The sequence below is a fragment of the Drosophila hydei genome, unplaced genomic scaffold, assembly GCF_003285905.1.
Source record: "Drosophila hydei strain 15085-1641.00,03,60 unplaced genomic scaffold, DhydRS2 tig00000060-arrow-pilon, whole genome shotgun sequence".
Taxonomy (NCBI): Eukaryota; Metazoa; Arthropoda; class Insecta; order Diptera; family Drosophilidae; genus Drosophila; species Drosophila hydei.
The window spans coordinates 2,604,256-2,630,157 of record NW_022045656.1 but is presented as its reverse complement, the minus strand read 5'-3'; the positions used below and the strand labels follow the sequence as shown (position 1 = coordinate 2,630,157).

At 39.2% G+C, this 25,902-nt stretch overlaps 5 protein-coding genes across 6 annotated transcripts; 2 read left to right on the top strand and 3 right to left on the bottom strand.

The window, feature by feature from the left end:
- The first annotated feature begins 385 nt into the window (after positions 1 to 385).
- LOC111592204 (centrosomal protein of 131 kDa) lies at positions 386 to 5,561 on the top strand. Its single transcript, XM_023304271.2, has 9 exons — positions 386 to 547; positions 603 to 824; positions 1,480 to 2,971; positions 3,030 to 3,150; positions 3,540 to 3,677; positions 3,742 to 4,162; positions 4,311 to 4,966; positions 5,018 to 5,311; positions 5,370 to 5,561. The coding sequence occupies exons 1-9, from the start codon at positions 521 to 523 to the stop codon at positions 5,500 to 5,502; spliced, it is 3,504 nt and encodes a 1,167-aa protein (XP_023160039.2). The 5' UTR covers positions 386 to 520; the 3' UTR covers positions 5,503 to 5,561.
- A 79-nt stretch (positions 5,562 to 5,640) lies between these two features.
- On the bottom strand, positions 5,641 to 6,335 carry LOC111592209. Its single transcript, XM_023304279.2, has 2 exons — positions 6,201 to 6,335; positions 5,641 to 6,142 (listed from the first exon to the last, which is right to left on the bottom strand). The coding sequence occupies exons 1-2, from the start codon at positions 6,288 to 6,290 to the stop codon at positions 5,702 to 5,704; spliced, it is 531 nt and encodes a 176-aa protein (XP_023160047.2). The 5' UTR covers positions 6,291 to 6,335; the 3' UTR covers positions 5,641 to 5,701.
- A 916-nt stretch (positions 6,336 to 7,251) lies between these two features.
- On the top strand, positions 7,252 to 18,002 carry LOC111592208 (late embryogenesis abundant protein ECP63). 2 transcript variants are annotated; one of them, XM_023304278.2, is made up of 3 exons: positions 7,252 to 7,416; positions 17,072 to 17,254; positions 17,319 to 18,002. In XM_023304278.2, exons 1-3 carry the CDS (start codon positions 7,398 to 7,400, stop codon positions 17,807 to 17,809), a joined length of 693 nt encoding a protein of 230 aa, XP_023160046.1. In that variant the 5' UTR covers positions 7,252 to 7,397; the 3' UTR covers positions 17,810 to 18,002. The 2 variants fall into 2 exon arrangements, with proteins under 2 accessions (XP_023160046.1, XP_023160045.1); XM_023304277.2 differs by lacking the exon at positions 7,252 to 7,416 and adding an exon at positions 16,907 to 17,004 and having other exon boundaries at positions 17,319 to 18,000.
- On the bottom strand, positions 8,848 to 10,449 carry LOC111592205 (neurofilament heavy polypeptide). Its single transcript, XM_023304272.2, has 2 exons — positions 10,240 to 10,449; positions 8,848 to 10,179 (listed from the first exon to the last, which is right to left on the bottom strand). The coding sequence occupies exons 1-2, from the start codon at positions 10,408 to 10,410 to the stop codon at positions 8,914 to 8,916; spliced, it is 1,437 nt and encodes a 478-aa protein (XP_023160040.2). The 5' UTR covers positions 10,411 to 10,449; the 3' UTR covers positions 8,848 to 8,913.
- On the bottom strand, positions 11,433 to 12,883 carry LOC115483801 (skin secretory protein xP2). Its single transcript, XM_030226114.1, has 2 exons — positions 12,709 to 12,883; positions 11,433 to 12,621 (listed from the first exon to the last, which is right to left on the bottom strand). Exons 1-2 carry the CDS (start codon positions 12,844 to 12,846, stop codon positions 11,482 to 11,484), a joined length of 1,278 nt encoding a protein of 425 aa, XP_030081974.1. The 5' UTR covers positions 12,847 to 12,883; the 3' UTR covers positions 11,433 to 11,481.
- Positions 18,003 to 25,902: the final 7,900 nt, after the last annotated feature.

Below are 25,902 nucleotides of genomic sequence, written 5' to 3'. Positions count from 1 at the left end.
ACTTTGGCATTTGTGGGGCAGAACTGGGCTGTCCTTCAGCTGTGATAATTATAAATTTACTTTAGATGATGAGTTTCTTTAATGAATATGATTGAGGGCTAGGTAAGGGAGGTATCGAACATTGCACACTTGCCAGAAGGAAAACACCTGTATTGTCTAACTTTTCATTGGGTTGGGCGTATGTCGAGCGTGACGTTTGTGACCCATGGTAACCATGTCCAGGTTCGCTTCGGGGGTTGCATTGCTGACCAACATCTGCTGGGCACATGTCCTGGCCGGCGACAGCGTTTAATCGATATTTTAGCCAGGGGCTGTTTTTTTCTTCTTCAATTTATATATATATTTTGGCCAAAACAAAAGCGACCATGGGCCAAACAAGTTTTCAAACAAAATCAGTTGGCTGTGCCGCAGCCGTCAGTTCGGCTCAAAGAAGCAAGCAAAGAGAAAAGGAAACCCTATCTGAATGAAAAGTGAAAAGCGAGTGTCTTAGGTGCGTCGAGTGCGAAATTTCTATACTATTATGGATTTATGTCTTCGGGGCTCACAGGTAGGTCGGCGCACTGAGTTGGGCTCTGAACATTTCACGTACTGTCTCCTCCTAGATAAACCTCGCCGCTAGACAAAAAACGAAGCCCAAGTACAATAGCCGCTCCCTGACCACACTCCATAGCTCGACTCAACATTTTCGTCCACGTTCGGCCAACTTTCTACAGCAACGCAGTCGCTCCTCGCCCTTCCTGGGACGACCACAGTCGGCGGATCCCAAGTTTGGCCGCAAGTTAAGCGTTTACTTTGGTGACAAGGAGCTAAGGCATAATAAGCATGTGAGTACCAACTGTCACACAAAGTTGCTCGTAAATTAAATAAAATGGCAATGTATTGAAACCGAGAATTACGTAAAATTGAAATAAAATTAATTTATCAAGTCCTTTAAGTTTGAACGTAAAGCATATAATAAAGTTTAAAGTGATTTCTTTTTTAAGTATACAAATTTTTTTAATGAGATTTTGGTAAGCATTAACAAGAGCAAATATTTTCATAGAGTTTATTAAAACACTGAAAATTATTTTAATACTTTTTGTTAGACTTTCCAAACAGAATGTTAAAAAATCTAATGGAAATAAAATTTCTTGTATTTTTATGATACATATTTATCGCTTATTTATTATTTATTTGGGCATATCATTTCTCTTGATAAAAAGTTTTTTGCTCTTTATGAAAATTAATTTTTGACATGGAATATTAATTTTATTTTACTAATTTTATTACTAGTTCAAAATTACTAAAAATATTTAGAAAATTTTTTAGATGCAATGAATGGAAACAATTCTTGTTTAAGTATTTATATCATTGTAGAAATATTTATTATTTGTAGTTAATTTAATAAAGATATATTTTTGTATATGTATAAATAGTTTTTAATTTTATGCTTATAAACAATTTATTGCGTTCTCTAAGTGTTTGCTTTCTACTTGGCAGCCTCAAGTGTCTTCCACTGATCTACTCAAATCGCTGTTGGAGGAGCCCATCAAGCGCAGCTGGTTGTGCCGTAGTACCTGCAACTCTTCCAACTCAACGGACGAGCAGTCGGATTTCTCACAGAAGTCTCCGCACAGCAGCGAAGGTGAGCAGTTGGAACGTTTTCTGGTCAGCATGCCTGGCACGGACAAAGCCAAATCCTATGCTTCCAATTGGTCACCCGGCAGTCAGAGCCTGAGCAATGCGACGCTATTGCAGAAGAGCGCTAAGCCGGATCTGCCGGGTCGCGTATCGTTCAGCAAGCCGAACAGTGGCCAGCACAATGATGTGGACTCTAGTGACTGCGACAATGACAAGCAGGAGATTCGCGCCAGCAGCAGCAGCATCAGCATCTCAGCACCGGGTCCTTTAACACTGCCCAACTTTACCTATAATGGGAATGCCAATAAATTGGAGCCGGGCGATGCCACTGGACAAAAGAAATCCGTACACTTTGGCACTCCAGCTGCGGGCAGCGGCAGTGCCGAGGTGTTAGCTGAGACCTACGAGTATCCCAAATGCCCTTCGGAGAACTGCACCTGCAGCACGCGCTCCTCCTCCACGGCCAGCACCAATGAAGCTACTGCTGACATCAAATGCGCATGCGATGCGCCCAGTTGTCGCTATGCGGAGACCAAAGTGCAGTTGCCGCCACCTTCACTTCCAATGGCCCTGCCCAAGTCCGGGACGCCGGAGCTGAATGTCATCAGAGAGTATAAGCAGGTGGTAGGTGTGGCTCTGGATAAAGGCGTGAAGCCGCTAGAGCCACTTAATAACATGGAACTGCCTAACTATTTGGATAAGTATGCAACGCAGGCCAAGGACAAGCAGAACAATTTATCTGAGAAGAATCTTAGCCCAGTCAATGGCAGCAACAACAACAACAACAGCAACACAAACCATACCCAGAGTGACAGTGGGACCACCAATCGTTCGGCTGTGCAACGCAATTTTGGCGCTGAGAATAATTTTCTGCCCATTGTCCAGGAGGATCGCAGACATTTTGGCAACAGCAGCTCCGATTCCGTCATTAGCAACTATCTGAAGATCGCTGCCACTCCCCCATTTGTGGGCAAAAAGAAGGAGAATGTGAAGCCAGCCAGTGCAGAGCTCACCAGCAGAAACAACAAGTCCAAATTGTTTGCCAAAAGCTCAACAATTGGTTCCGCCGCCAAGCTGAAGAAAGCCGTCAGTGTGGGCAGTCTGCGAGAGGAGCGAAAGCTGAGCGAATACAATCTGGACAAGGTGGACAGCTGGATGAGCATCCATGAGCAGAAGCAGGCGCTGGCACAGTTCGAGGAGTTGCACAAACAGGGCGTGGACGAGCTGGACGAGGGCAATGACAATGAGAGCGTCTCGCAGTTGTCGCTCAAATCGAACGAGGATTCCCGAGGCTCGACCTACGATGAGATTGTGTCGGTTATCAAGGAGATTGAGGAGGATAAGAAACGGGGTATACTTGAGCAACACTTTGTAGGATTTTTTTATTTCTATATATATATTTTTTGCAGACAACTTTGCCGAACGTTTGCCCAGCGAGCTGAACCTGAAGCTATCCAGCTCAAGGGCCGACACAGCGGATTCGGTTAGCCAAAATGAGGACAAGATGCCCGAAAGTGGCGACAAGTACAAGTGAGTGACAAACTAATTTATTAAATTTGATATTTAAGTCTTTAAAACAAGGACTAGACTGTGTTAATGAGATTGTGGAAAAAAAAGTTATATAATTTCAGGTCATAAGGTCTTGAATATCTTTCACGATTTTAAGAGTTAGAAACTGAGCAAGACAAACTTGTTAAGCATTAAACTAATTTTTAATGAAACAGAATTAAAGGAACTTGCATTTGCGATTGCTGAGCTAAGGGGTCAGAATATAGAAATTAAATCATTAAATTAAGGAGTTTTTTTTTAAATTAATTTTTTTCACAATTTTATTTTAATAATTTATTTTTATTGGTTTATTTATAATTTTCTTGCCACAAGCCGAACCCTATATTTTATAAACTTTTTATCATTCGAAGAGACATTTTGGCATATTTGAATAATGTGGAGAGCAGCTGTGACAAAACGCTGATGGAAACCCGTCGCTCTATGCCGGACAGCAATCGCTCCGAGGTGGAGTTTGTCGTCGAGCCCGACGTGACCGATGAGGTGCCCAAGTGAGTGATAGATCTGCATGCTTCCAGATAACATAAGATAAGATGAAATTTAATTTCCTTCTAGACTCTCGGAGCTGCTGATGATTCCCAATCATCAGCTGGCTAGACGTGTTATTGCGCTCAGCTTGCGTGCCAACGAGCTGGCCAATGCCATTCATCTCTCCAAGGAGCATGTCATTCAGCTGCGCGGCGAGAAGCAGAAGGCACTGCGTGCCGAGAAGTCGAACAGTGCGACGAAAATGCGTGACCAGAAGAAACACTACGAGGAGGTTGTGACGCGCCATCAGGGCTTCATTGAGCAGCTGCTCAAGGATAAGGGCTCGCTCTGTGAGAAGGTGGCTGCATTGACACGTCGCCTGGAGAGTCAGAACCAAGCCTGGGAGCATCGACTGGAAACCGAACTAGCTCGCACCAAGGAGACAACGCTTGCGGGCGAAAAGATACGACGAGAGCGTTGGGTGCGAGAGAATACCAAAAAAATTAAGGTGGGTGTGGGTCAGGTTGACTAGTTGAAGGTGTCTATCGATGAGCTTCCGATTTTCAGAGGAATAAAGACTTTTTGTAAATTAATTACAGAATAAATTTAATTTGGAATTAAAACTTATTACCTCTCCCAAATTTTGCCCTAAACAGGAACTCACAGTCAAAGGCCTGGAGGCGGAGATCAATAAAATGAATTGCGATCATCAGCGCGAGGTGACGGAGTTGAAGCGTTCGCATCAGATGCAATTGCTGGATGCATTGGAGGAGGCGCGCCTTAAGCACGAACAAATCGAGCACGGGATACGCGAAAGTTGCGCCCAAGATCGTGAGAGCATAATTGAGAAGGAACGCACAGCCATACGAGAGCGTCTTGAACGTCAGCTGGAGGAAGACCAGAAAACCCAGGCCGAGTTGCGACAAAAGCTCGCCGATGATTTTGCTGCAGAACGTGAACGTCTGCAAGCGGAGCTGCGGCAAAAGGAATGTGACTACCTAGCTAAGCGGCAGGAGGCACAGCGGGAGCACGACAACGACCTCGAGCAGGCCAAGTTTGAAATGCAGGAAAAGATGGCCAAGCAGGAGGAGAAGTATCAGAATCGCATCAACACCGTCGAACAGCAATACCTAGCTGACTTTGAGCTGTGGAAAACAGAATACGAGAACAAATCGAAGGTGACCCAGGCTGAGAAGGAGAATGCCATAAGGCAACACTATAGAGCCGAGCGAGATCGGCAGCTTGACGAGTTGGTGGTGCGCATGGAAGCGGATGCACTGCAAAGCGGCGAGGAGCACGAGCAAAAAATTCTGTAGGTAAAATAAATAGCTAATAAAGTTAACTCCTAATGCTTCATCTATAGGCGCCTCAAGGAGAAGTACGAGAAGGATTTGCTATTGGCTGAGAATGTGGAAAAGTCCCTGAGGGAAAAGTATGCCGAGACGCGTGGTAAGTTGGCCGAAGCTGATGCCCAGGTGCGCAATAGCCAGGCAGAGGTAAAGCAGCTCCAGCTGGAGCTTAGCCATAGCAAAAAAATGTGCGGTGACTTCATCAACGAGCGGGACAAGCTCCGGGACAATCTTAACGCGGACATACAGAGCGAACTGGCCGTGCTCAACGAGCGCCACAAACAGGAAATGGAACAGCTGCAGAAACGGTAAAGCGCACAGAATGTGCTTCAAATATATGCCAGATATATGTGTATTCCCTTACAGAGTACATCAGACAATACAGCGACAGGAAGAGACCATCGAGGTGCTAAAGGGCGACAATGATCAACTGCGACAACAGTGCCTCAAATTGAATGCGGTCATACGACAACAGCGCAAAGATTATTGTGTTAAGTAGTTAGGGCTTATAAAAATTAATAATAAATATATATCAAGACCTATATGAACTGCTCTTCCTGCCGCAAGTGATTGCAAGGGGAAAATCAGAGAAGTTTAATGAAATAATGATATTCTTTGTACTCAAATGGGACCGTGCTTATGTTAGATATTTTTATTTGCCTTATTGGATAAATTTCAAGTAGTTATGCCATTATTCTTTATAGATCGTCAAAGTATTTGGCATTTATGTCCAGTTCCTTCCGGAATTCGGGTTTTATTACGCATGGTATAAGTCCAGATAAGTCTTCTGTTATCCCATTAGAGACCCCGCAATTGGTATCTTTATAGCATATAAAACGTTTTTTTTCCCTACAATTGGCCATTGAAACGCTATATTGTTGGTAAACATTGGGATACATGAACGCACATTGCTGGCGCACATTAATGAATGACAGTATTGGAGCATATATTATTAATTTGCTGTAAGTCGTCAAGCTTCTAGACTTAGGACCATGGGGATGATTGGTGCCGAACCAATAGTCCGCTCGCATTGTTTCAGGTATTTTCTGCGTGAACGTGAGAAATTCGCTGGCCGATTGTAAATCCCCCAAACAAAGTTTGAGTTCCTTACATTTCTCCACAGCGGTAAACCAAGTTTCCTGCACAGCATAAAATTAAAATATTTATTATCATATTTGAGTGCCTCAGAGCTATTACCTTAGTTGTGCTTATATAGAAACACTTGGCGTTTGCCATCCCACTTAGGTACTCTATGCAACATATCAATGCCAACAGTTTTAGCTTCATGATGAATGCTCTTCAAAATATTGAACCTAGCTGATATGGTTTTGCTTTGTAAAACCCTGAAAAGAAGAAAAAATTCATTATATAAACTATGTCCAATTCGCACAAATCTTGCATTCGTTATGCCATTTGCATGGCTGGAAATCAATTTCAGTAGAAAACGTTTTCTTACTCAACTGATACTGATACGACTATATTTCGTTTCGATTCCCACTAATTAGCTCTTTCAGCTGGACTCTCGGAGCACACGCCTTAAAAAAGTTATTTTAAGGTAAATGATGGAATTTCAATTATCCATGTAATGTATTTAATAAGAATCTGTGTTGTAGTGTAAAGATGTGATTATGGCTTTGACTATTGTCATTGGCAGAAACTGTCTTTGAATTTATTATAATATTGTAAGCTGGTAAATGACTGGTAGTGAAGTTTAAATAAATAATAAAAAAATATAAAAAATATATTTAATTCTATATTTATATATACTTTTTCGTATAATTTCCTTTTCATTCCCACTCAGTTTAATTGGATTTGAAATAGTGTTTAGACAAAAGCTTTTAAGTCTGTTAATTCTGTTGGTCTGGCAACGCCAAAGAATTTAATAATTTCAACCTTAACGGCTACATCGTTAGTAACGCAGAATTGGAAGATATTTTGATGTTTTATATTAAAATTAAATTAACTTAATAAGCAAAGTAAATAATATTGATTTACAACATTCAATGCATTTTTTAGCAAGCTGTCGATACACATCTGGCAGCACTACATCGCAAGTGCGCATAAAGCTAACATCAACAACATATGCACATCTGGCAGCGATTGCAGTCAATGCTATAGTCCACAATCAGCAAATACGTTCCACAACTCAGAAGCAGTAGCCAAAAACAACAACTCAACAATGAAAACAGTGGCAGTGGCAACAATTCCAATAAGATACTTTCGCTTGGACTTTATTCGTATTTGTGCCGTCGACGCATTCGGAACGTTTTAAAAATAAACGCGCAACGTACAAAACAGACTAAAAAATCCACCCAGAGCGAATTTATAAGTTGAAATTGAAATTCAAATCAGTTCAATTCTGTTTAATACCAAAAACTACGCAAAACTTTCAACATGTTCAGCTCATTTACAGGTAAAAATCAAAAATAGAAAAGAAATCAAAAATGAAAATAAAATATATAAAGACAAAACTCAGTTTAAGCTGTTTGTGAAAGTTTTCGAATTAGAAAATAACGAGGCATGTTCAATTAAATATGCAGACTGTGGAATGTGGTTTGTGGTATGTGGTATGTGGCATGACATCTCGAGCAACAACAAAATCGAACAAAAATATATAATAGAAACAAAATAACAACATCAAAATAGTAATGTACTGTGAGACCTTGCTGTAAGGGCTCGTACAACCTATGACCGCATTGCAGGATTGTAATAGAATTACATCATCGCCACAGCCAACATGAAAAAAGGAGTAGTAGCGCGTAGATACAATTAATTGTCTGCCACAGTTACGTTTACTTTTAGAGCTTGACGATGATCACGACGATGATGATAATGACGATACGTCAGCGTGAGCCAATTATGGCGCAGTATTCGCCACTATATATATAAATATATATATATATATATATATATATATATATACATACTTATATATATAAATATACTTATGTATGGATGTCTCAGTACCATAAATTGTTCTTCTCGCTGGCACCACCCACACCCAAAATGATGCCATTTATATATAGTGATATATATATAAATATATATATAGTTATAGTAGCGTGTGTGCCTAAGTATATGTATGTGTGTATAAAATCTATACATATAAAAATATATATATTAACTTTTTATGTCATATTGCGTGTTGCTCCCAGAAATTATAAATATTTCTGCAAAATTTTTGTTGTTAAAATTTGGGAAAAATTAGTGTCCCTCTTTGATGTATGTTAGAGTGTGTGTATATACACACAGACACACATACACATAGAAGAATTAAAAATAAATGACTTTATTTCCGTTAACTGAAATTTCTTCCCTCAAAGTTTTTTTCGGTTTTCCTACTCTTGGCTTCTGTTCGAGACTGAAGCAAAAAAAATTAATTTAAAAAATATTTCGTAGTAATTTTTGGACTATGTTGAAATATACTTTTGATTATAATTCTCTGTTTCCACTTAATGCAAACAGATGCTTCAAAATGTAAGTAAAATCCATTTGTTCATTATTGCAACATTATAATTTGTACACTCAAAATATAGAAAAGATGCTTGAAATAAAATTATTTACAAAATATAGACGAAATCAGAGTGGATTTTATATTTATTTATATTACTTTTTCGTTTTCGATTTCAAATTAAATTTCAAATCATTTTTTAAACTTAAGGAGTTTTGTATTGAAATTCTTTAAATAGCATGCCTTCACATTATCAGTAGCTCTGTAGACAGACTGATTCCGTATGCCCAAATACCAATGCCACCACTAGCACCAACACTTCTCCACTCCTTTACGATAGCCACACCCTCTTCCCCAGTCCGTGCAATCCCGTAGTAAGTTCACATTATAAAATTGACTTATTTATATAGAGGCCAAGCGAAATGTTTGGCATTTTATTTGCTGCAGGGAAAATCGCATTTAAACAAACTCATTTGGATTTGGGGTTATTTGAAGAGCTGGTGCCGCGGTGAGTACAGTTGCTGTCGATATATCGATTCCAGTGGGTGATTCACTGGCATTATTGTCCAGTAATTTTTGGGATGCCTCCTTCACACCAACAGATTTTGTGTTCTTTACATCGATCGCCGCTGGCACTGCTTTGGGAGCACGGCCTTCTACCGGAGCATCTCCTGCATTTTCATCTTCTGGGGGCGGAGGAGCTTCAGTTGGAGCTTCTGTTGCAGGCGCTTCTTCCGCTTGACCCTCTTCACCCGGTGCACTTGTTTCAGCCGGAGTCGGGGCATCCGCTTCACCCGTTTGACCCGCCTCAGTCGGGGCACCCGCTTCACCCGTTTGACCCGCCTCAGTCGGGGCACCCGCTTCACCCGTTTGACCCGCCTCAGTCGGGGCGCCCGCTTCACCCGTTTGACTCGCCTCAGTCGGGGAATCCGCTTCACCCGGTTGACCCGCCTCAGTCGGGGAATCCGCTTCAGCCGGTTGACCCGCCTCAGTCGGGGAATCCGCTTCAGCCGCCGCATGCGTAGTTTCAGTTACCTCGTGTGTAACTTCAACCGATTCTTCCGTAGATTCATCCTTCCCTCCCGTAGTTTCATTCTCCACTTCAGGAGTTTCCTCCGATGTGTTCGTGGCTTCATCTGACTGTGCCGCTTCTGTTGGCTCTTCTTCACTCTGCCCTGGTCGATGTGTTTCCTCATAGCTTTCTTCCGATGTCGCTTCCTCTGAATCCGAATTATCAGTCGGCCGCGAGTCGCTTTCCAAACTTTCTGTAACGGTCGCATTCCCAGTATTTTCCTGCTTTTCCGCATCGTGATGGAAATGATGCAAATGCTCGTGACTATGATGCTGACTGCCGACTACCTCTTCCACAGGCTGAGCACACTTCAGCTCGTTCTCCTGACATACAAAATACTGCTCCTCCAAGCAATTGTCGTCGGTGACCGTGGTGCCATTGGCCCGCAGCCTAACCTCCAAGCAGTCATCCAAGTTTGCACGATGCGTCGGCTCAATGGTCTCCGTGCCACCCAAATACCGAACCTGACGACCCGTGCTAATGTAGGTGAAGCGACCCTCCACCTGCAGATCATTGCCACCGAACCAATAGTCCTCCATGTTGCCACGCGAGCGTAGGAACTTAATAATCGCATTGAAATCCTCCTCTGTGGCCAGATCAGCTAAATTGAGGCTCTTGCGTAGGCAATTGTTCTGCGCACCAAACCAGTTCATCTACAACGGATTTTACTATATAACATCTATCGCCTCCATAACGTGGCTTTGTGTACAAACCTTTTTTCCGGCAAAGTAATAGCATTTACCATTAATTTGACGCAAATAACGTTTGCCACAAGGACCATTATCTGGCTTCTTGTTCGGCTTCTGCCTTGCGCCTCGTGAAGATAGGACATCATCTGGATACACTATGATTAGGGTCAATATCACAATTTGCAGTAACCTCATGGCTGCAGGCACCTTTCGCCACAAACTGTGCCCATTTGGGCTGTTCCTTCTATATATAACCGTCTTGTGGGCGTGACAGCTGCATTATCTACGCCCATTATGCTATCTTAATATCATTTTTATTGCTTCAATGTTGAGCAAATCAATTAATTAAAGTTAGATGTGGTCAGCATGGCCAAGCATCGTTACGGCTTCATGACTTAGTGGAAAAGCAACTCCTTTTCATTTTTTTAACTTCGAAAATTCTAACAATGACCCAAAGGATTGCGCTAATATTGATTTTTCTGATCTATATAGTTCGATCAGTGACTGCCGTTGCTTCAGAAATATTTTAAGAATAAGTCTATTCTGGGCTGTATATTTCTCTAGTTATTTCTCTTTAGCCGGACTCTACAGTGAAGCGTATAGAATGATTCTTGAGACTGTTAAGATCAAAATATATAATACAAATGCAAATACAATAATGCAAATTGTTCAAGTTTCTTAGATCTAACCTTAGCTAATTGCAGTGAACTGAAGCAACCTAGCGGAGCTGTAACAAAATGATCTATCGAGTATTGCTGGCCATTATATACAACTAACAATTCATCTTTGGGGATACGCAATTAAGTTCAGGTTCTGTAAAACCTGTGCAACTTCAAGATAAAACTGTGTAGTTACAGTTTGTACATGCAATGACATTGATAATGCATATAAGTCGTGCATAGCGTTAATAAAAATATAGATTTATTCCATTTCGAAACTATTCAGACTGACATCCAATCGATATCTCAGATAACTTTTCAATTTCCCTTGCCAAGCATTAAGGTAAGGCTCGTAGGTCTTTGGCAAGCCGTATTGGGCCGAGTGCTAGGACCTTCAGATAGTAGTACTAGCTATGACCAGCCCATAGTTATAATCGCGGTAAAGTGCCATAGATTACTACCCTCAATACGATTTGCTTATTGTATTTGTTTCATTTATTATTTAGTGTACATAAAATATTTTTCAATTTATGAAACATTCCTTATTCCGTGGCATCCTGCATCAGTTGGTTCAGTTACCGTGTCTTCCTTTGGCGGTCTTTCGGGCTTAGCTGTCTGCGGCATCTTCCTCAGGTGGCGCCTCTCCCTCAGCTGGCGCCTCTCCCTCAGGTGGCGCTTCTCCCTCAGGTGGCGCTTCTCCCTCAGCTGGCGCCTCTCCCTCAGCTGGCGCCTCTCCCTCAGCTGGCGCCTCTCCCTCAGCTGGCGCCTCTCCCTCGGCTGGTGGTTCTCCCTCAGCTGGTGGTTCTCCCTCAGCTGGCGCCTCCCCTTCGGCTGGCGCCTCCCCTTCGGCTGGCGCCTCCCCTTCGGCTGGCGCCTCCCCCTCAGCTGGCGCTCCTCCCTCAGCTGGCGCCTCTCCCTCAGCTGGCGCCTCTCCCTCAGTTGGCGCCTCTCCCTCAGCTGGCGCCTCTCCTTCAGCTGGCGCCTCTCCCTCAGCTGGCGCCTCTCCCTCAGCTGGCGCCTCTCCTTCAGCTGGCGCCTCTCCCTCAGCTGGCGCCTCTCCCTCAGCTGGTGGTTCTCCCTCAGCTGGCGCCTCTCCTTCAGCTGGCGCCTCTCCTTCAGCTGGGGCTTGTACTGTCGTTGTCTCATCATTTTGCGCTTCGTGTCCTTCCTGTGTTGAAGCCGTCGACAATGACGTAAATTCAGACGACATTGAGTTCAGAGTGGTACACTTTTCACAATTCGGATCCATTGCTTCCTCTGATGAGTCCCCTTGTTGATCGCTACCATTTGGTTCATCCTGAGGTGCCTCCTCTTCGGCCTCGTCGCTGGGCACGCCGATATCGTGATGGAAGTGATGCAAATGCTCGTGACTGTGATGACGCTGCTTAACGGCCTCGGCGAAGTCACAGTACCGTTCCGAGCAGATAAAATACTGCCTCTCCAGGCAGTTGTCATCGGCCACAACGGTCATGTTGTTGCGTATGCGCACCTCGAGACAATCATCGCACTGTGAATGCTCCGCCAGCTGCACAATGCTATAATTGCTGAAGTAGCGCACTAAGCGACCATTGCTGATGTACTGGAAACGGCCCTCGGTTTGCAGATCGTTGGCACCGAACCAGAAGTCTTCCGTGTTACCTTTGGAGCTTAGAAATTCGACGGTACCATAAAAATCTCGCGGATTGCTCAGATCGGCCAGTGTTAGGCCCTTGCGCAGGCAATTGTTCAGGGCACCAAACCAGTTCATCTACAAGCAGACGAAGGCAGATATTTATGTATATGTAGAGGTAGAGAGGTAGAGAGGTTGGTTCAATGGACCAAAGGATTTGCTTACCTTTTTTACTGAGAAATAGTAGCACTTGCCATTGATGCGTCGCAGATAGCGTCGGGGACAGCCGGTGTTTGCTGAACCGACGAGATCCTTGTGCAGGACACTCAGCACGGCAACGATCACAACTATGATGTGCTTCATCTCTCCTGATCAATGCACCATTGTGTGCTCTGGCCCTGCTCGCTCCTGTACTTATATCCTCTCCTAGCGTGCAATCGCCAATCCATTTGCCACGGCTCTCTAATGTATGATCGCGCCCATGCCCTTATCAAACGTTCCAACTGCCATGCCTCATGATCAACTAATTCAATTAGTTGAGTTCACTTGGTCGGGTATTCCGGAAGAGCGCGACAAACACTCGCACTTCAGACGCTGAGCTGTCATCGAAAATGGAATCGCTTGCTATGTCTCTGGGTCAACTTGGGGTTATGCATTTAATTGAATTCTTCATTGTCTGAGTACCGTTGACTGCTACACTCAACGAAAAATTGTAGTTACTCAATTACTTGTTGATAATGGATAGATTCAAAGAACTGAACTGTAAATATCTTGAAGTAAAAATAAATCCATTTTAATTTTATTTTATTATCCAAATAATAACAAAAATATGTAACTGAAAATAATTAAAGTCGTCATTTTAACTCAAAATAATTATATATTTTTATTATATATTTATTTACGATTTTAGACATGTTTAGAATTTCACAAAAAATCTATTATTGTTAGCTAGTATTATTTAGAATAAAATTTGTCCAAAATCGTCATTTAATTTTATATATAAATTAATAAGTTTTTAAGCACAAGCCTAGCTCTTTGTCAGAGTCATGAATTGATATATATTTATAAGTATTTTTGTCTTATAAACCATCAAATATTTATATATCAATTTCATACTAATAAATAATGCCTAATTCACCTGGTATCATCTACCTCCAGGTCCTATTCATTAATTTCTAAAAAGTATTTAATATTTTATAGACTAGGCTCGTGTATAACATTTAAGGAAAAACCTTGCCCTTGGTCAGAGTCGTGCATACAACATTTATTGATTTACCTTTTGGGTGCATATGACATCATGCGTCATTCGACATTCGCAGCTGTGTCCTTTGCCAGGACATGATGAGCCAGGCCCGTTGCCAAGCTGACAAATTATTGTTGTTTCTGTGTCTGGTATTGACCTTCGACAATGAGTTAACTTAAAGCCACACAAATTGTTGGGCGTGCGAATTATTCATTATTCAGTCCGGCATGTGCCGAGCGATTACGATTTCTATGACATCATCAACAACTGAGAAGCACCAGCACCAGCAGCAACAGCAACAGCAGCAGCAGCAGCATCTAAAGTTCGGTTCATCGATTCCCAGCTGTAGGCGCTGAGTTGCGTGTGTGTGCGTGTGTTGACCGGCTTTTTTTTATGTGGGGTCTCTGAAAACCTGGTGTGGATCGTAAGTTTCTCAACTCAACTGGCAGTTAGTCATAGAGCGACGAAATCCACATACACATGAGTAAAGATGCAAATGTATCTGTATCTGAGTCCGTACAGTAGCTGTAGTTGTCTTTGTATCTGTATGTGTATGTTGCGCTTGAGTTCGGTTGGTCTTGGGTACAGGTTTTATTTATTATAATTCTTTTTTTTTGTATTTTTTTTTTTTTGCTTTGCGCTTTTGCGCATTATCTGAGACTGCGATGCGAGTAGAAGCAAGCAGCAAAAAACAAAACATCTGAGATTCTCGGCGTTTGCTCTGAACTGTGGCTTATTGTGTTACTTTATGGCCATGTTATGACATTCTAGCCGGTTTTTTTGTTTTTCTTTCTTATTATTGACCACAGCATGGCAGCATAACTGGGAATCTGCGTCGTACTATTACGCAAATGTTAAGAGAGCAGTTGATTCTTTGTGATAAATGAGCGTGTGGCGTGGTATCTTAATGGGGACTTAGTGTTTCTTAGTGCTGCTATTCTTGCTAGACATTCGCCACATGCTGTTGAGTTTTCTATTCTTAGTCGAATGCATGCAAAATGCAAATTTGTTTTGCTATCGGCTATAATACAGGCAATTTGTTTTGTTTATTTACAAATTTTTTTAATTTGTGAGTGAAATTGGCTTTTGTTTTTAAATGCAAATATAGATTAGTTTCTTGATGTTTACCAAACAGCAAATTCTTTCGCTAGAACTTTCTCTATGTATAGTTATTAATACATGAATATTCACTTTTTGTGCTCTTTTTCTAATTTCAATGTTATAGATGAGCTATTTAGTTTACTTAAACACACTTTAAATTTTTTATAATATTTTTATTATAATATAAAGTAAATAAATATAAAATTCCCTCTTACTTGACTATATTAAATTGTATTTATTCTTAGATTATATTTAAAATTAACAACAGTTTCCAATGAGTGAATTATAATATTAAATTTAGTTTAAAAATAAGAATTTGCTTTTTAGATTAAACAATTTAAAGAATTTCAATTCAGAAATTTCTACACAGTAGTTCTATATATATTTGTATATATATACATTTACTGAAATATCTATAATCAGTATGTACTTGAATGAAGCATTAAGAGTTTATATTTGTTGCTGCTTAACCTCCGTACCTAAGCTCAATCCCTCTGCCCCTCCAAGTTTTATAGCAAAGAGCTTTTGACATACTAGCTCAAGGGCAACTCTGTCCATGCCGCTTGTGCTTGTGGCCAATTGTTTAACATTTGTTCACACTTTCTTGGTTCTATTATCACTTTTTGCGTTCGCAAAGAATTCCACAAATTTTCCAGTTTTTCTCGCACCCATCGGCGTGTGGCCCCATCAAAATGTTAATTAAAATTTTTGGCCAAAAATATACAAAAAATGTAAATAGTAAAAAAGTTTTTATAGCGGTTTCAGTATTATTATTCAGTATGTTTTCTTTTATGTATATGGCATATTGTATATTGTTGCTGAATTTGAAAGACCATTTAGTTTTAGTATGCAAACACTTTGCTTTCACAGCCGCACAGCAAGAAAGCGTGAATAAAGAAGAAAGAGCTGAAAACTATTGGAATAAAATACCATGAATCGCCATTATGACATCACATACTGTAAATTATTCAAATATTTTCGCATTGTTTACTGTACATGCACAAACACATACAGTTACATTCGGCATGCCTTTTCAGAATAGTTCTACATAGCTCGAAAATTGGCGATTCAAGCGGATAGCCGTTGCGGCAGCTTTTAATGGCACAATGTTTCTATTTGAGTGAACGCACACGTCACTTTATGGGAATGCAGCAGCTGAACGTATTCTCTGGGCTGGGACACTGCTTCCGACGCGCTCAATTCCTATTCAATTATAATTAAAATTTGCTTTTTTCTATACCCTGTACACATACAAGTTGTTGTTTACAAGCTGCGAAGACTTCGTTCCTTAAGTATTTATAATGTATATACATATATTTATATTAGTCAGCATTAGATTAGTATAGTCTCTTTGCTAGTCAACTTGTTCAGTCTGTTTAGCTGCGTGACCTCATCGAACTCAGAGACTGTTTGAAATTGGGTATGAGAGCATCTATTGATTATACAAGTCCTACGCAGCTCAACCTAAAGTTGTAGCTATAGTCATTCTCTGTGAACTCAGCAACTAACGATTTAGATCTAACGATCTAAAATCTTTTCTATATTATTGTAGTATATTTGGCGTAAGCCAAATTTGACTACAGTTTGCATGCTAACCTCAAGGAACTCGGGATTCATAAGAGCTAGGGATATAAGACTTGGCTCTCAGTCAGGCAAATTTACATGTATTTCATTTATTTATTTATTATTTTTCATTTACTCATACTACACACTTATCTATAAGACGTCTAAGATTGTTTCGTTTTGTTTATGTGCATGTGCAGAGTATTCAGTAGTCGTGCACCCACGTATTAATCAACTTACGTGTTTCATTTTCGCACACGTAGTATTTGATGCGTTTCAAAATTGTTGTTGCCGCCTCCAAATTAGGCGCCACGAATTGCGCAGCAGCTGGATGAGTGTCAACTGTCTAATCGTAGTGAGAATCAGGCATGGCATGTAATTACGATCTGATTAGTTCATGCTCGATGAAATTCCAGGCCGTGTCCATGCATTTTTTGTTTATGTTTTGGCAATTAGCAGCGTCTGGGCACAGTTTTCACAATTTCCATCGATAAGCAAAAGCTCGACTGATTGCAATATATGTTAGTCTATAAATTATGATCGGCAACTGGCATATCATTTAGTTGAATTTAAAAGCTTAGCCAAAATGTATCCCAGCCGCCAACAGCCCAAATGTGCGAAGCAAGAGATTGAGTTCAATTGGAATTTTTTAAAATAGAGTCTTTGTTTCTATTCCGACAGCCTCTCTGAAGAGCTTTGGCGACAAGACCGCCAATTTGTTCAGCAAGAAGAAGGATGAGGCTGAGAAGTTGGCCAGCGATAAGGCAGTCGAGGCACAGAAACTAGCCGAGGAGCAGGCCAAGAAGGTCGGACAGTCCGTGCAGCAGACCAAGAACGAGGCCGAGCAACTGGCAACAAGCACAGGTAATTCAGTAATTCACGCAAATATAGTGCGAGATATTAAAGATTCTATAAACTTAATTTCTAGCCAAGGATGCTGCCGCTTTGGCCGCCGCCGAGGCACAGAAGGCTGGACAGGTGCTTGATCAAGGCGTAAATCGCGCTGCCGGCGCCGTCAATCAAACAAAACAGGCTGTGGACAACACCGTCAATCAGGCCAACGCCGCCGTTCAGAACTCCAAGCAGGTAGCCGCCAATGTGGCGGAGGCCTCCCAACGGGCAGCTGCCAATGCAGTGGACCAGACCAAAAAGGCAGCCAACGAGGCCATCAACAAGAGCGTCAAGGCCGCCGAGTCTGTAGCCGACCAGAAGCTGAAGCAGGCCGAGAACGCTATCGATGGCGCCATGAAGCAGACTAGCCAGGCTGTAGACCAAAAGCTGCACGAGGCCAATCAGTATGTGGACCAGAAGCGCGAAGGACTCGAGAAGAACATTCAGGAGGCGTCCAGCCACGCACAGGAGAGCGCCGGACAGCAGGCCACCCAGCTGCTGGGCAAGCTGCATCTGGGCCCAAAGTAGATGATGCCCCATCCCTCCCTCTAAAAACAAGCAAAAGAAAATAACGTAAATAATTTCGTCTGTGTGTAAACCAAGAAAATGCTTTACAAAACATAAAAAAAAAAAAACAAAAACTATGAAAAACTAAAATGAAAAATGAAAGGAAATTTGCTTCAACGTAACAAGTGCCAGTAATGTGATTGCTAAAGATTTATTCAGATATATATATTATATGTATTTTTGGATTTTCCATATATAATTGTATTAGACTCTTTAGTTTTACAAACTTCATGCAGCGCAGCTTTTGATATGCACAAGAAAAAACAGTTTTTATTGAGTTTTCTCTCCTTTTTTTTATACAAATTGAAATTTGTTACTTTGAAGCATTTGATATTAATATATAAGAATGTTTATATATGTATATGATTATATATGATAAAAGGAATTAGCTATGCTTTAATAAGTATCTATTCTGTTTCATGTAGAAATGTATAATTAAGTACTTTTAACTTTTTGCACAATAAATTACAAGAATGTGTTTTATCATGTAGCTGAAAATTGATTGACTGTTGGTTGACTTGGGCTGGGCAAAGGAAAAGGAATTGTATATTTAATTATAATTTAAAAATCTTTTTTTCTCAGTTTACTTTTAAAAAGTATTTCACTTTTTCAAGTGCTGTAAAACGTGTTCTGCATAGATTGTTGCTTGCAAATGCGTTTGGCAATACTGGTTTGTGTCTTCGCTAGAGCAGAAGCATTGCAAACATTAGCCATAGATGGCGGTAGATGTAGCATAAATATATTTTGGTCTAAATTCAGCTCGTACCTTAAAGTATATGCAAATTTGGTGAGCTATAGATGGCGCATATGTTTTGGTCGAATTTCAGCTTCAACTAAATGGAAATTTGTATTTATTGCATATGAAAGTATGAATCATAGATGGGGCTTGCCAGAAATAAATATTTTTGAATGAATTTAAGCCGGCAGTAAATGCAAATTTTAATTGAAATATTTATTGTTTACTCAAAGCTGTCGTTTTTTCATAAATATTATATAAGCTTGATATGCAATTAAATTCTGCAAGCATAACAGCCAATACAGATAGAATTTCAGCTTTGCACAGATACTGCTTAAAAGTTCAGGTTTACAAAAGTTTTCAACAAAAGATACAAAAGTTGTAACCTATACAACAACAACAACAACTACAACAATGCTAACAACAAAAACTCTGCTTTTATTTAGTTTTAGGTATTTTATTTAGGTTTTTTCAGCATGTTAACATTTTCGTGGTCTAAGTTGTTAGCCAGCTTTTAATTATGGTCAAATTTTTACGTTGTTGACTGCAACTGACTTTTGCTCAGTTACAGTCCAATTGGCTAGGACATAGCTCAACACACACGCACACATTCATATATATATATATGTATATATATTCTCTTATATACATACATATTCGCATATTGGCAAAGTGCTGACAAAATTTATGTAAAAGGCGATTTTTAATTTCAGATAAAGTTCGCTTGGCTTTTGATTACCTATGTTTGTGTCTGTGTGTGTGAGTGTGTGTAGTCGTAGCTGGTCCTTGGTCCAGCGTTTCTTTGTTTGATAAATGGCATTCGACATTTGAAATTTATGCAGCTCCACCAAATGTGATTGCAATTAGTTATGATATAAATATATATATATTTACATATATATATGTCACGTGAAATGAAGAGTTGATTTAAATTTAAATGTTGTTAAGCTGTGTGGAACAACAACAAAAGAAAAATAAACTAAAAACAGCAAAGAATTTATTCAAAATGTGGCAGCAAAATCACGCGAAAAGCGGGCCTGCAGCGAGCGACACCTGGCGATTAATTAAAATAACTGTTTATCAACACGAATTAATCATGTTTAAACATGCTCAAAGCTCGTGCGACCGCATACAAAATGGCGTGCAGTTACCGTTAGGCCGTTAGGGTCATGTTAGTCGCGAGCCCTCGACGGACGTTGCGCAATGTGGGGAAAGGGCGGGGCCGGGGCCGGGTGCTGCTTGGTTGGGCTCGAGCGGGAACTAAGGAAAAGCCACACGCATGTGTTCCCAAAATAGACGTAAATTTTAAGTGTTGGAAAGCGATTTGTTTTTCAGATGAATTTCTGAGGTGAGGTTTAGTTTTTTAAATATTAAATTTACTTAAATTTATTTAAATTAAAGTTAAATTTATTGTTTAGTAATAAATGGAAAAAAATAAAGAAACATATTTTTTGAGTAGTTGAGATAAAGAATTATGAAACTGGAAATAAGTATTAAATTATAAATGTATTTACTGAAACAAGCTAAGGAAAACGATGTACATTTGGTAAGAAGTTTCCAATTGAAATCAAATAAGACCTAACATAACCTTGCCTATGAATTAAAATCTGAGATGTGGATAAGTTCTTTATAGATAATTAAAAAAGTCCAAGATAAATATTTGCATTAGAATTGCATTCTTTTGCAGGAATAGAAATATTTTCTTTAAGCGACGGTATTTTTAAAATAAGAAGTTATATTAAATATTTTTAATAAGTAACTTGGTCGTTTCTGTTTAGCAGAACACACGACGTCATGCCACAAGTTCAGTTAATTTCAAAAATTAGCCCGGGGTGTTACGTTAATCCGAAAACTTTAATGTGATTTAATGCGTTATATGAGAGTGTGTGTAATTAGGAGTGCGTTTATTATCGTTGTATCAACAGTATGACCTAAACTTTAAAACGAGTTCCGATTAGGTCCGTTGCCGCGGGGCTTTGCCTCGACTAACATTTCCAAACATTGTGTCACGCGGCTGCCATTAGATAGGATTTCAATGGACGTTGACGCGCCTTGCGTGCAGTAAAAAGTGAAAAAGAAGCAGAATCCGGTGTAATTGTTGACTGAATGGTGCGAGAGAACTATCTATGAAAAGATAGAAACAGTTAGAGACCCATGCAGAGATACAATTTGAGCCATTGGTGCGAGTCGAAAGACGCAATAAACTCGTGTTGCAGCATCAGGAGCTTCCTCCACTTGATTTCACGCCAATTTATTCGATACGTGTCACTGTCTCTGAAGTCTATTGTAATTGTTCTTACTGTAGCTGATGTATGGTTGAGACAGGGCTTCTCTGCTTTTTAGCTTCTTTTATGCATAAAACAATAGTCAAGCTATGTGAATGGTAAATGATTAATCGTGTCTTGATATATGAATATCTGATTCAATACGAAATTTATATTGGAAAAAATATGAAATATATTTAAATAAAAGAATGCTAGAAAATACTCAACAAATATATCTAAAAAGCTGTTTCACTAATAATTATATTTTATTACTATTACTATTATTCGCCAGGACAAGGATCTCTTTTAGAATTTAAATTTTATTTTTTTATTATTTTTTATTACATTTATTATATATTAAAAAAACATAAAATATAAATAAAATGTAGACTAATGTAGTTTTCATACTTCAGATTTTATTTTTTAATTTAACACATTTTTTTTGTACAATTTCTTTTATGATTTCAGCTCAGTTTCAGCTTTAATTAATAAAAAAACAAGAAGAAAAAAGCTCTCAAAAAATATTCAAATAACAATTCATTGACAGAGTGGGTAAACCCACAGCTAGACATAATTACCGACCAATTACCGTTACCCATTGATATAGCTTATAGCCGTCTGTTGTTGATTTCATAGGCTTTGATTTATGAGTCCGGTGAATGTCGAGGCCCATTAATAAACCAAACTGCTGGCGCAAGGACGGGCGCGAGTTGTAGTTGCTGGACGTCTGCTTGGAGAAGGACACAAAGCGACTTAGGCCCGTAGAGTAGACATTGTGTGTATATGGATAGTGTCATCAATAGACAGTATAGGATTACCTGGCTCTCTCGCCCGCTGTTGCCATGCAATTAGCGGCGCTTGGGCAGCTCCTTGACTGAGCGTGACAATTGGGCAGCTGGCGATTTATGGCTGACGAGCGTTTGATAAGTCACTGCCCAAGGACCTCATGGACTGGCTAGCTAACATCAAAGTAGCAAAGTAGTAGTACGCTTAGCTGCTTAACCGTTAAAATCCTTTAGCCAACAGCAACAACAACAACAACGACCGTACCACGAGCAACAACAATGTTGCAAAATAAATTGAGCGCTGCGATTGTGCCGGCAAATCGTCCTTCAACTCGTTTGCACAAAATTCAATTACTTCCGTTGGCTATTACTGCCGCACGGTTGCCAATATACATATACTTATACAGAGTATACGTACGTATTCGTATATATATATGTATGTTCTATATATTTATATAGAGCTTAGGTTGGGGGAATTGTGCTCATTGAAATTGCATTTAGGCAGCTCGAGCGCCAACTGTGAACGCATTTTATGCAGCTTCTAGAATTGCCAAAGGGCCAGTCAGTTAGCGAGAAGGGGGATGCGAGAGAGGGGGCTGAAGTCTACCCCACCTGGGCCAGCAAGGTGTGGCAGCAAAACACTTTGCATTCTGATAGAGTTTATAGAATAAGTGCTGCGGCTTTTACACACTAAGAACAAACTAATAAAAACCTGAGAATTATTAAAATTATTTTTGGCAATTTAAGATTTAAATTTAAATTAGATCAATAAGAAAAATATACTAAAGCTTAGCCCTTTGCAAATCTAAAGAGTTTAGTTAAAATATATAAAAAATTTACAAAAATGTTTTTTTTTTTTTTAAACCAATTTATTAAAAGATTTGTTTTCTTGAAGTGACCGTCGCTAATGGTCATGAGGTCTAATTGCCTGATAATCACACAATTTCTGTTATTGCTTTTTTTTCTATGTAAGTCTAAATATAATTTATACACATAATATATAAATTATGCAATATTAATGAAAATTATGTTATAATATATAAATTATATTATAAAATGTAATTTTTAGATATTTTCTCGACTGGCCAGTCACAGTCAAATATAGTCAGAAGTATTATTATACTATACTATTATAAAATTGAAGCTAAAAGGAAATTTATTATAGAGAATCTTAATGGTAAAAAAATATAAGGGCAATGATTAGCTAAAAAGACTAAAGCAAAGTGAAAATAAAAACAAAATTAAATATGGGGATATCTCTCTTATGATGAGAAGATTCTTAGCAGTTCGGCAGCTATGTCTCTGTCTGAGGGGAGCACGCGATAAAATGTATTAAAATTCAGGCATCCCATCCACGGATTCAATTGTATATGCGAAATATACAGATTGATATGAGCGACATTCGGACAGACGGATAGGCGAAAGGACACATAGAAGGGGCTAATTCTAAGCTCGACCTTTTTTCCTAATATATAACCTTGTTTAGTCGGACACGCCTTCTACTACGTAATGCATGGACTTTAAGAAAACCATTTCCAGTTTGCTCAAGAAATATTTATATAATGTTTCTTATAATAATATACTATAATACCAAATAAATGTAGGCAAGAAAAACAGTAAAAATAAAACTTCAACATTTTTTTCTAATGCTATAAATATCAATATAAAGAATTATTAAGTAAAGAGTGACTTATTTTTGTTTTTAACTAATCTTGACTAAAAATCAGAAAACATTGAATTTTTGGAAATTAATAAGATTAAAATACTATTAAAGTATTCTTAAATATTCAATTGAATAGTTGAAATTATTTTCCCACACTGAAATCGTATATGAAACTCTTCCATCTACTATTCTTTTGCTGCACACATTCATGAAAGTTGTGTGTGTGGCAGGCACAGCTGCAACCTGCAGCTAATAGCACTTTGTTTACTTTATTTGCTCGCAACTAAATCCCTCTACTGCAAACGGACAAAAGAACAACTCGTTCGAACCGATAGGGAGGAGCCAGCGGCAACAGCTTTCAGCTTAAGACGTTTGCCGCATGCCACGCCTCCCAGTTCGACCCTTGTCACATCTGTGTGTTGTGCATAATTGAATGACCGTATTCGTATTGCGATGAAACGCCAAAAATCAACTGTAATTTGGCAACAAAGTTTGTTTTAAGCGATGGCCCATTCAAAAAATTTGCCTCAACAAAAAAAGAAAGAAATCAAACGTTTTTTAAATGGCATCCACACGGCGCATGGCGCCTGCGCCTGTGCACATGTGGAACGTAATCGGGAACGCATTCAGCTATTGGCATTCTTAAGCGCTTGCTGCACACAAAATCGCTTCAGTACGACGTCGGCTGGCTAAACAGACGCAGCTGACGAAAACGCGTTGTGCTGCCGTCACTGAGCGAACGCCGCTGCGTTAACTATTTAACGGTATTTTGAATCGCAAGTGCAGAAAGCGCGTAGCGAATGAACTAACAGTAAATACGATTGCCAAAATTGATAGCGAAGGAAAAGTACAAAAAAGTTTTGCTATTGGCCAATTTTTGATTTGGTCTATGTGTGCAAGTGTGCAAGTGTGTGAGTGGGTGTGTGCATGGCTTTGGCTTTGGCTCCGGTTTGATTAAAGCGCCGCGCGTGTGATTAGTTTTGTGAATTGTTTTCGTGTGCAATCAGCTAATTGACAGGCAACTCTTGCTCTTCTCCAATTTTTAAAATTTCTAGCTCCAATTAATAGCTGGTAAGTGCACTGGGGCTCAAAAATCCTAACAAATAATATGTGGTATATTTTTTTAAAAGCTTTCAAGTGTTTGGTCCAACGCGTCTTTTGTTGACTTTTTAGTGGTACGCTCATTGGCTCCTACCAATCTTGGGCCATTTGCCTTACTCACGTCGAAATCATTTAGCAATTTGTTGCGCGGGGGCTCGCCTCGTATCCTTTTGTCCGTACGACTGTGACAGCCTTTCAATAGCCTTTGTCATTTTGTGTTGCCTGTTTAATTTCACAATTCATTTCATGTCAAACGGCTTGTCAATGGCAACCATACTCAGAGTTGTCAGCCCTCCCGCAAGGCCCATAAAAAACCAGCAAAAAAAGTGGTCGCTGTCAAGACGTTCGCATTTGATGTATTAACTGTTTGCCTCAAATTGTGCGAGTGAACAGCCTCCAATGGGAAACCCTAAAATTCTTTGACATGTGTGTCTGTGTATGTGTATGTCTATGTGTCTATGGCAACTTTAGACGCAAAATTTATTGCCTGTTGAAGTGCTGATTAACTCGATAGACTATGTTTTTATAGGATAACTTTATTGGCATTGCTTAGAGGCTTACGCGAAAATATGTGAATTTATTTCATGCGAATTAACTATTTATATGTATAAAGTGGCTTTCATATGGGATATATTTATATGGTTTGAAAAGTTGTTTTTCAATCAGTTTAAATATTTAATGTAATAAAAGGTTTTGTGTGTTTGCTGATGATGTCAACAGGAAACGCTTGTCTGTTCCACAATAACCAACAATAACGGGAAATTCGGTTTTAAAATTAAAAAAAAAAAACATTGAAAAAAATCTGATATCAATCGAGATATCTTTTACGAATTAGTAAAAATTTGGTTTTGTCTGTTTCTTAACAATTATTTCTTGGGTTAAAGTGAATTTGTTGTTAATAAAAAATTTTTATTTTCATAATAAAAATATTTGAAATATAACATTTGAATAGAGGCACTTTTTAATATAATTTTAAAATAATATTTATTAATAATAATACAAAATATAAAAATAATATTTAAGCTTTCTAATCATAAGGAATTTATAATTTCTAGAGCAACTTGATCGATTAACAAGGTTTAATGCTGCTGATATCGTATTTGAATCAGAAGGTTTCTAGGCAGTTTTTGGTCTAATTCAAATAAATTGTTATTTAATATATCATGGATCTGCAATATTTCATTATAATTGTTGCTCAATAAACTGAATATAATTTTAAGGTTTCAATATTACCAAATCTTGCAATAGTTCAGAGTATCAAATTATCAAATAATTATTTATGATGATATTAAGCTTAGCAAACAAATTTGAGCTATATTTAAGTCTTCATTGACAGATGGGGCTGCTCATTAAATACAATTTGCAGCTTGCAAAAGGTTTGTGTAAGCAGAGAGCGAACTAGTTCAAATTACAAATTACAAATGCAAATGCAAATGCTCACTAATTTGGCTTTCACACTAAACTATCTACGATGCCCCCAGTTCGGGTGATCAATGGGGCTTAAT

Bases quoted from the DNA above. Each gene is read 5' to 3' on its own strand.
- LOC111592209 (XM_023304279.2), bottom strand. From the start codon at position 6,290: ATGAAGCTAAAACTGTTGGCATTGATATGTTGCATAGAGTACCTAAGT. The intron at 6,143-6,200 runs GTAATAGCTCTG...TATGCTGTGCAG, and splicing joins TCTATATAAGCACAACTAAG to GAAACTTGGTTTACCGCTGT.
- LOC111592204 (XM_023304271.2), top strand. From the start codon at position 521: ATGGATTTATGTCTTCGGGGCTCACAG. The intron at 3,151-3,539 runs GTGAGTGACAAA...TATCATTCGAAG, and splicing joins GAAAGTGGCGACAAGTACAA to AGACATTTTGGCATATTTGA. The intron at 3,678-3,741 runs GTGAGTGATAGA...ATTTCCTTCTAG, and splicing joins GTGACCGATGAGGTGCCCAA to ACTCTCGGAGCTGCTGATGA.
- LOC111592205 (XM_023304272.2), bottom strand. From the start codon at position 10,410: ATGAGGTTACTGCAAATTGTGATATTGACCCTAATCATAGTGTATCCA. The intron at 10,180-10,239 runs GTTTGTACACAA...AATCCGTTGTAG, and splicing joins ATTACTTTGCCGGAAAAAAG to ATGAACTGGTTTGGTGCGCA.
- LOC111592208 (XM_023304277.2), top strand. From the start codon at position 16,977: ATGTATCCCAGCCGCCAACAGCCCAAAT. The intron at 17,005-17,071 runs GTGCGAAGCAAG...CTATTCCGACAG, and splicing joins CAGCCGCCAACAGCCCAAAT to CCTCTCTGAAGAGCTTTGGC. The intron at 17,255-17,318 runs GTAATTCAGTAA...CTTAATTTCTAG, and splicing joins GCAACTGGCAACAAGCACAG to CCAAGGATGCTGCCGCTTTG.
- LOC115483801 (XM_030226114.1), bottom strand. From the start codon at position 12,846: ATGAAGCACATCATAGTTGTGATCGTTGCCGTGCTGAGTGTCCTGCAC. The intron at 12,622-12,708 runs GTAAGCAAATCC...GTCTGCTTGTAG, and splicing joins ACTATTTCTCAGTAAAAAAG to ATGAACTGGTTTGGTGCCCT.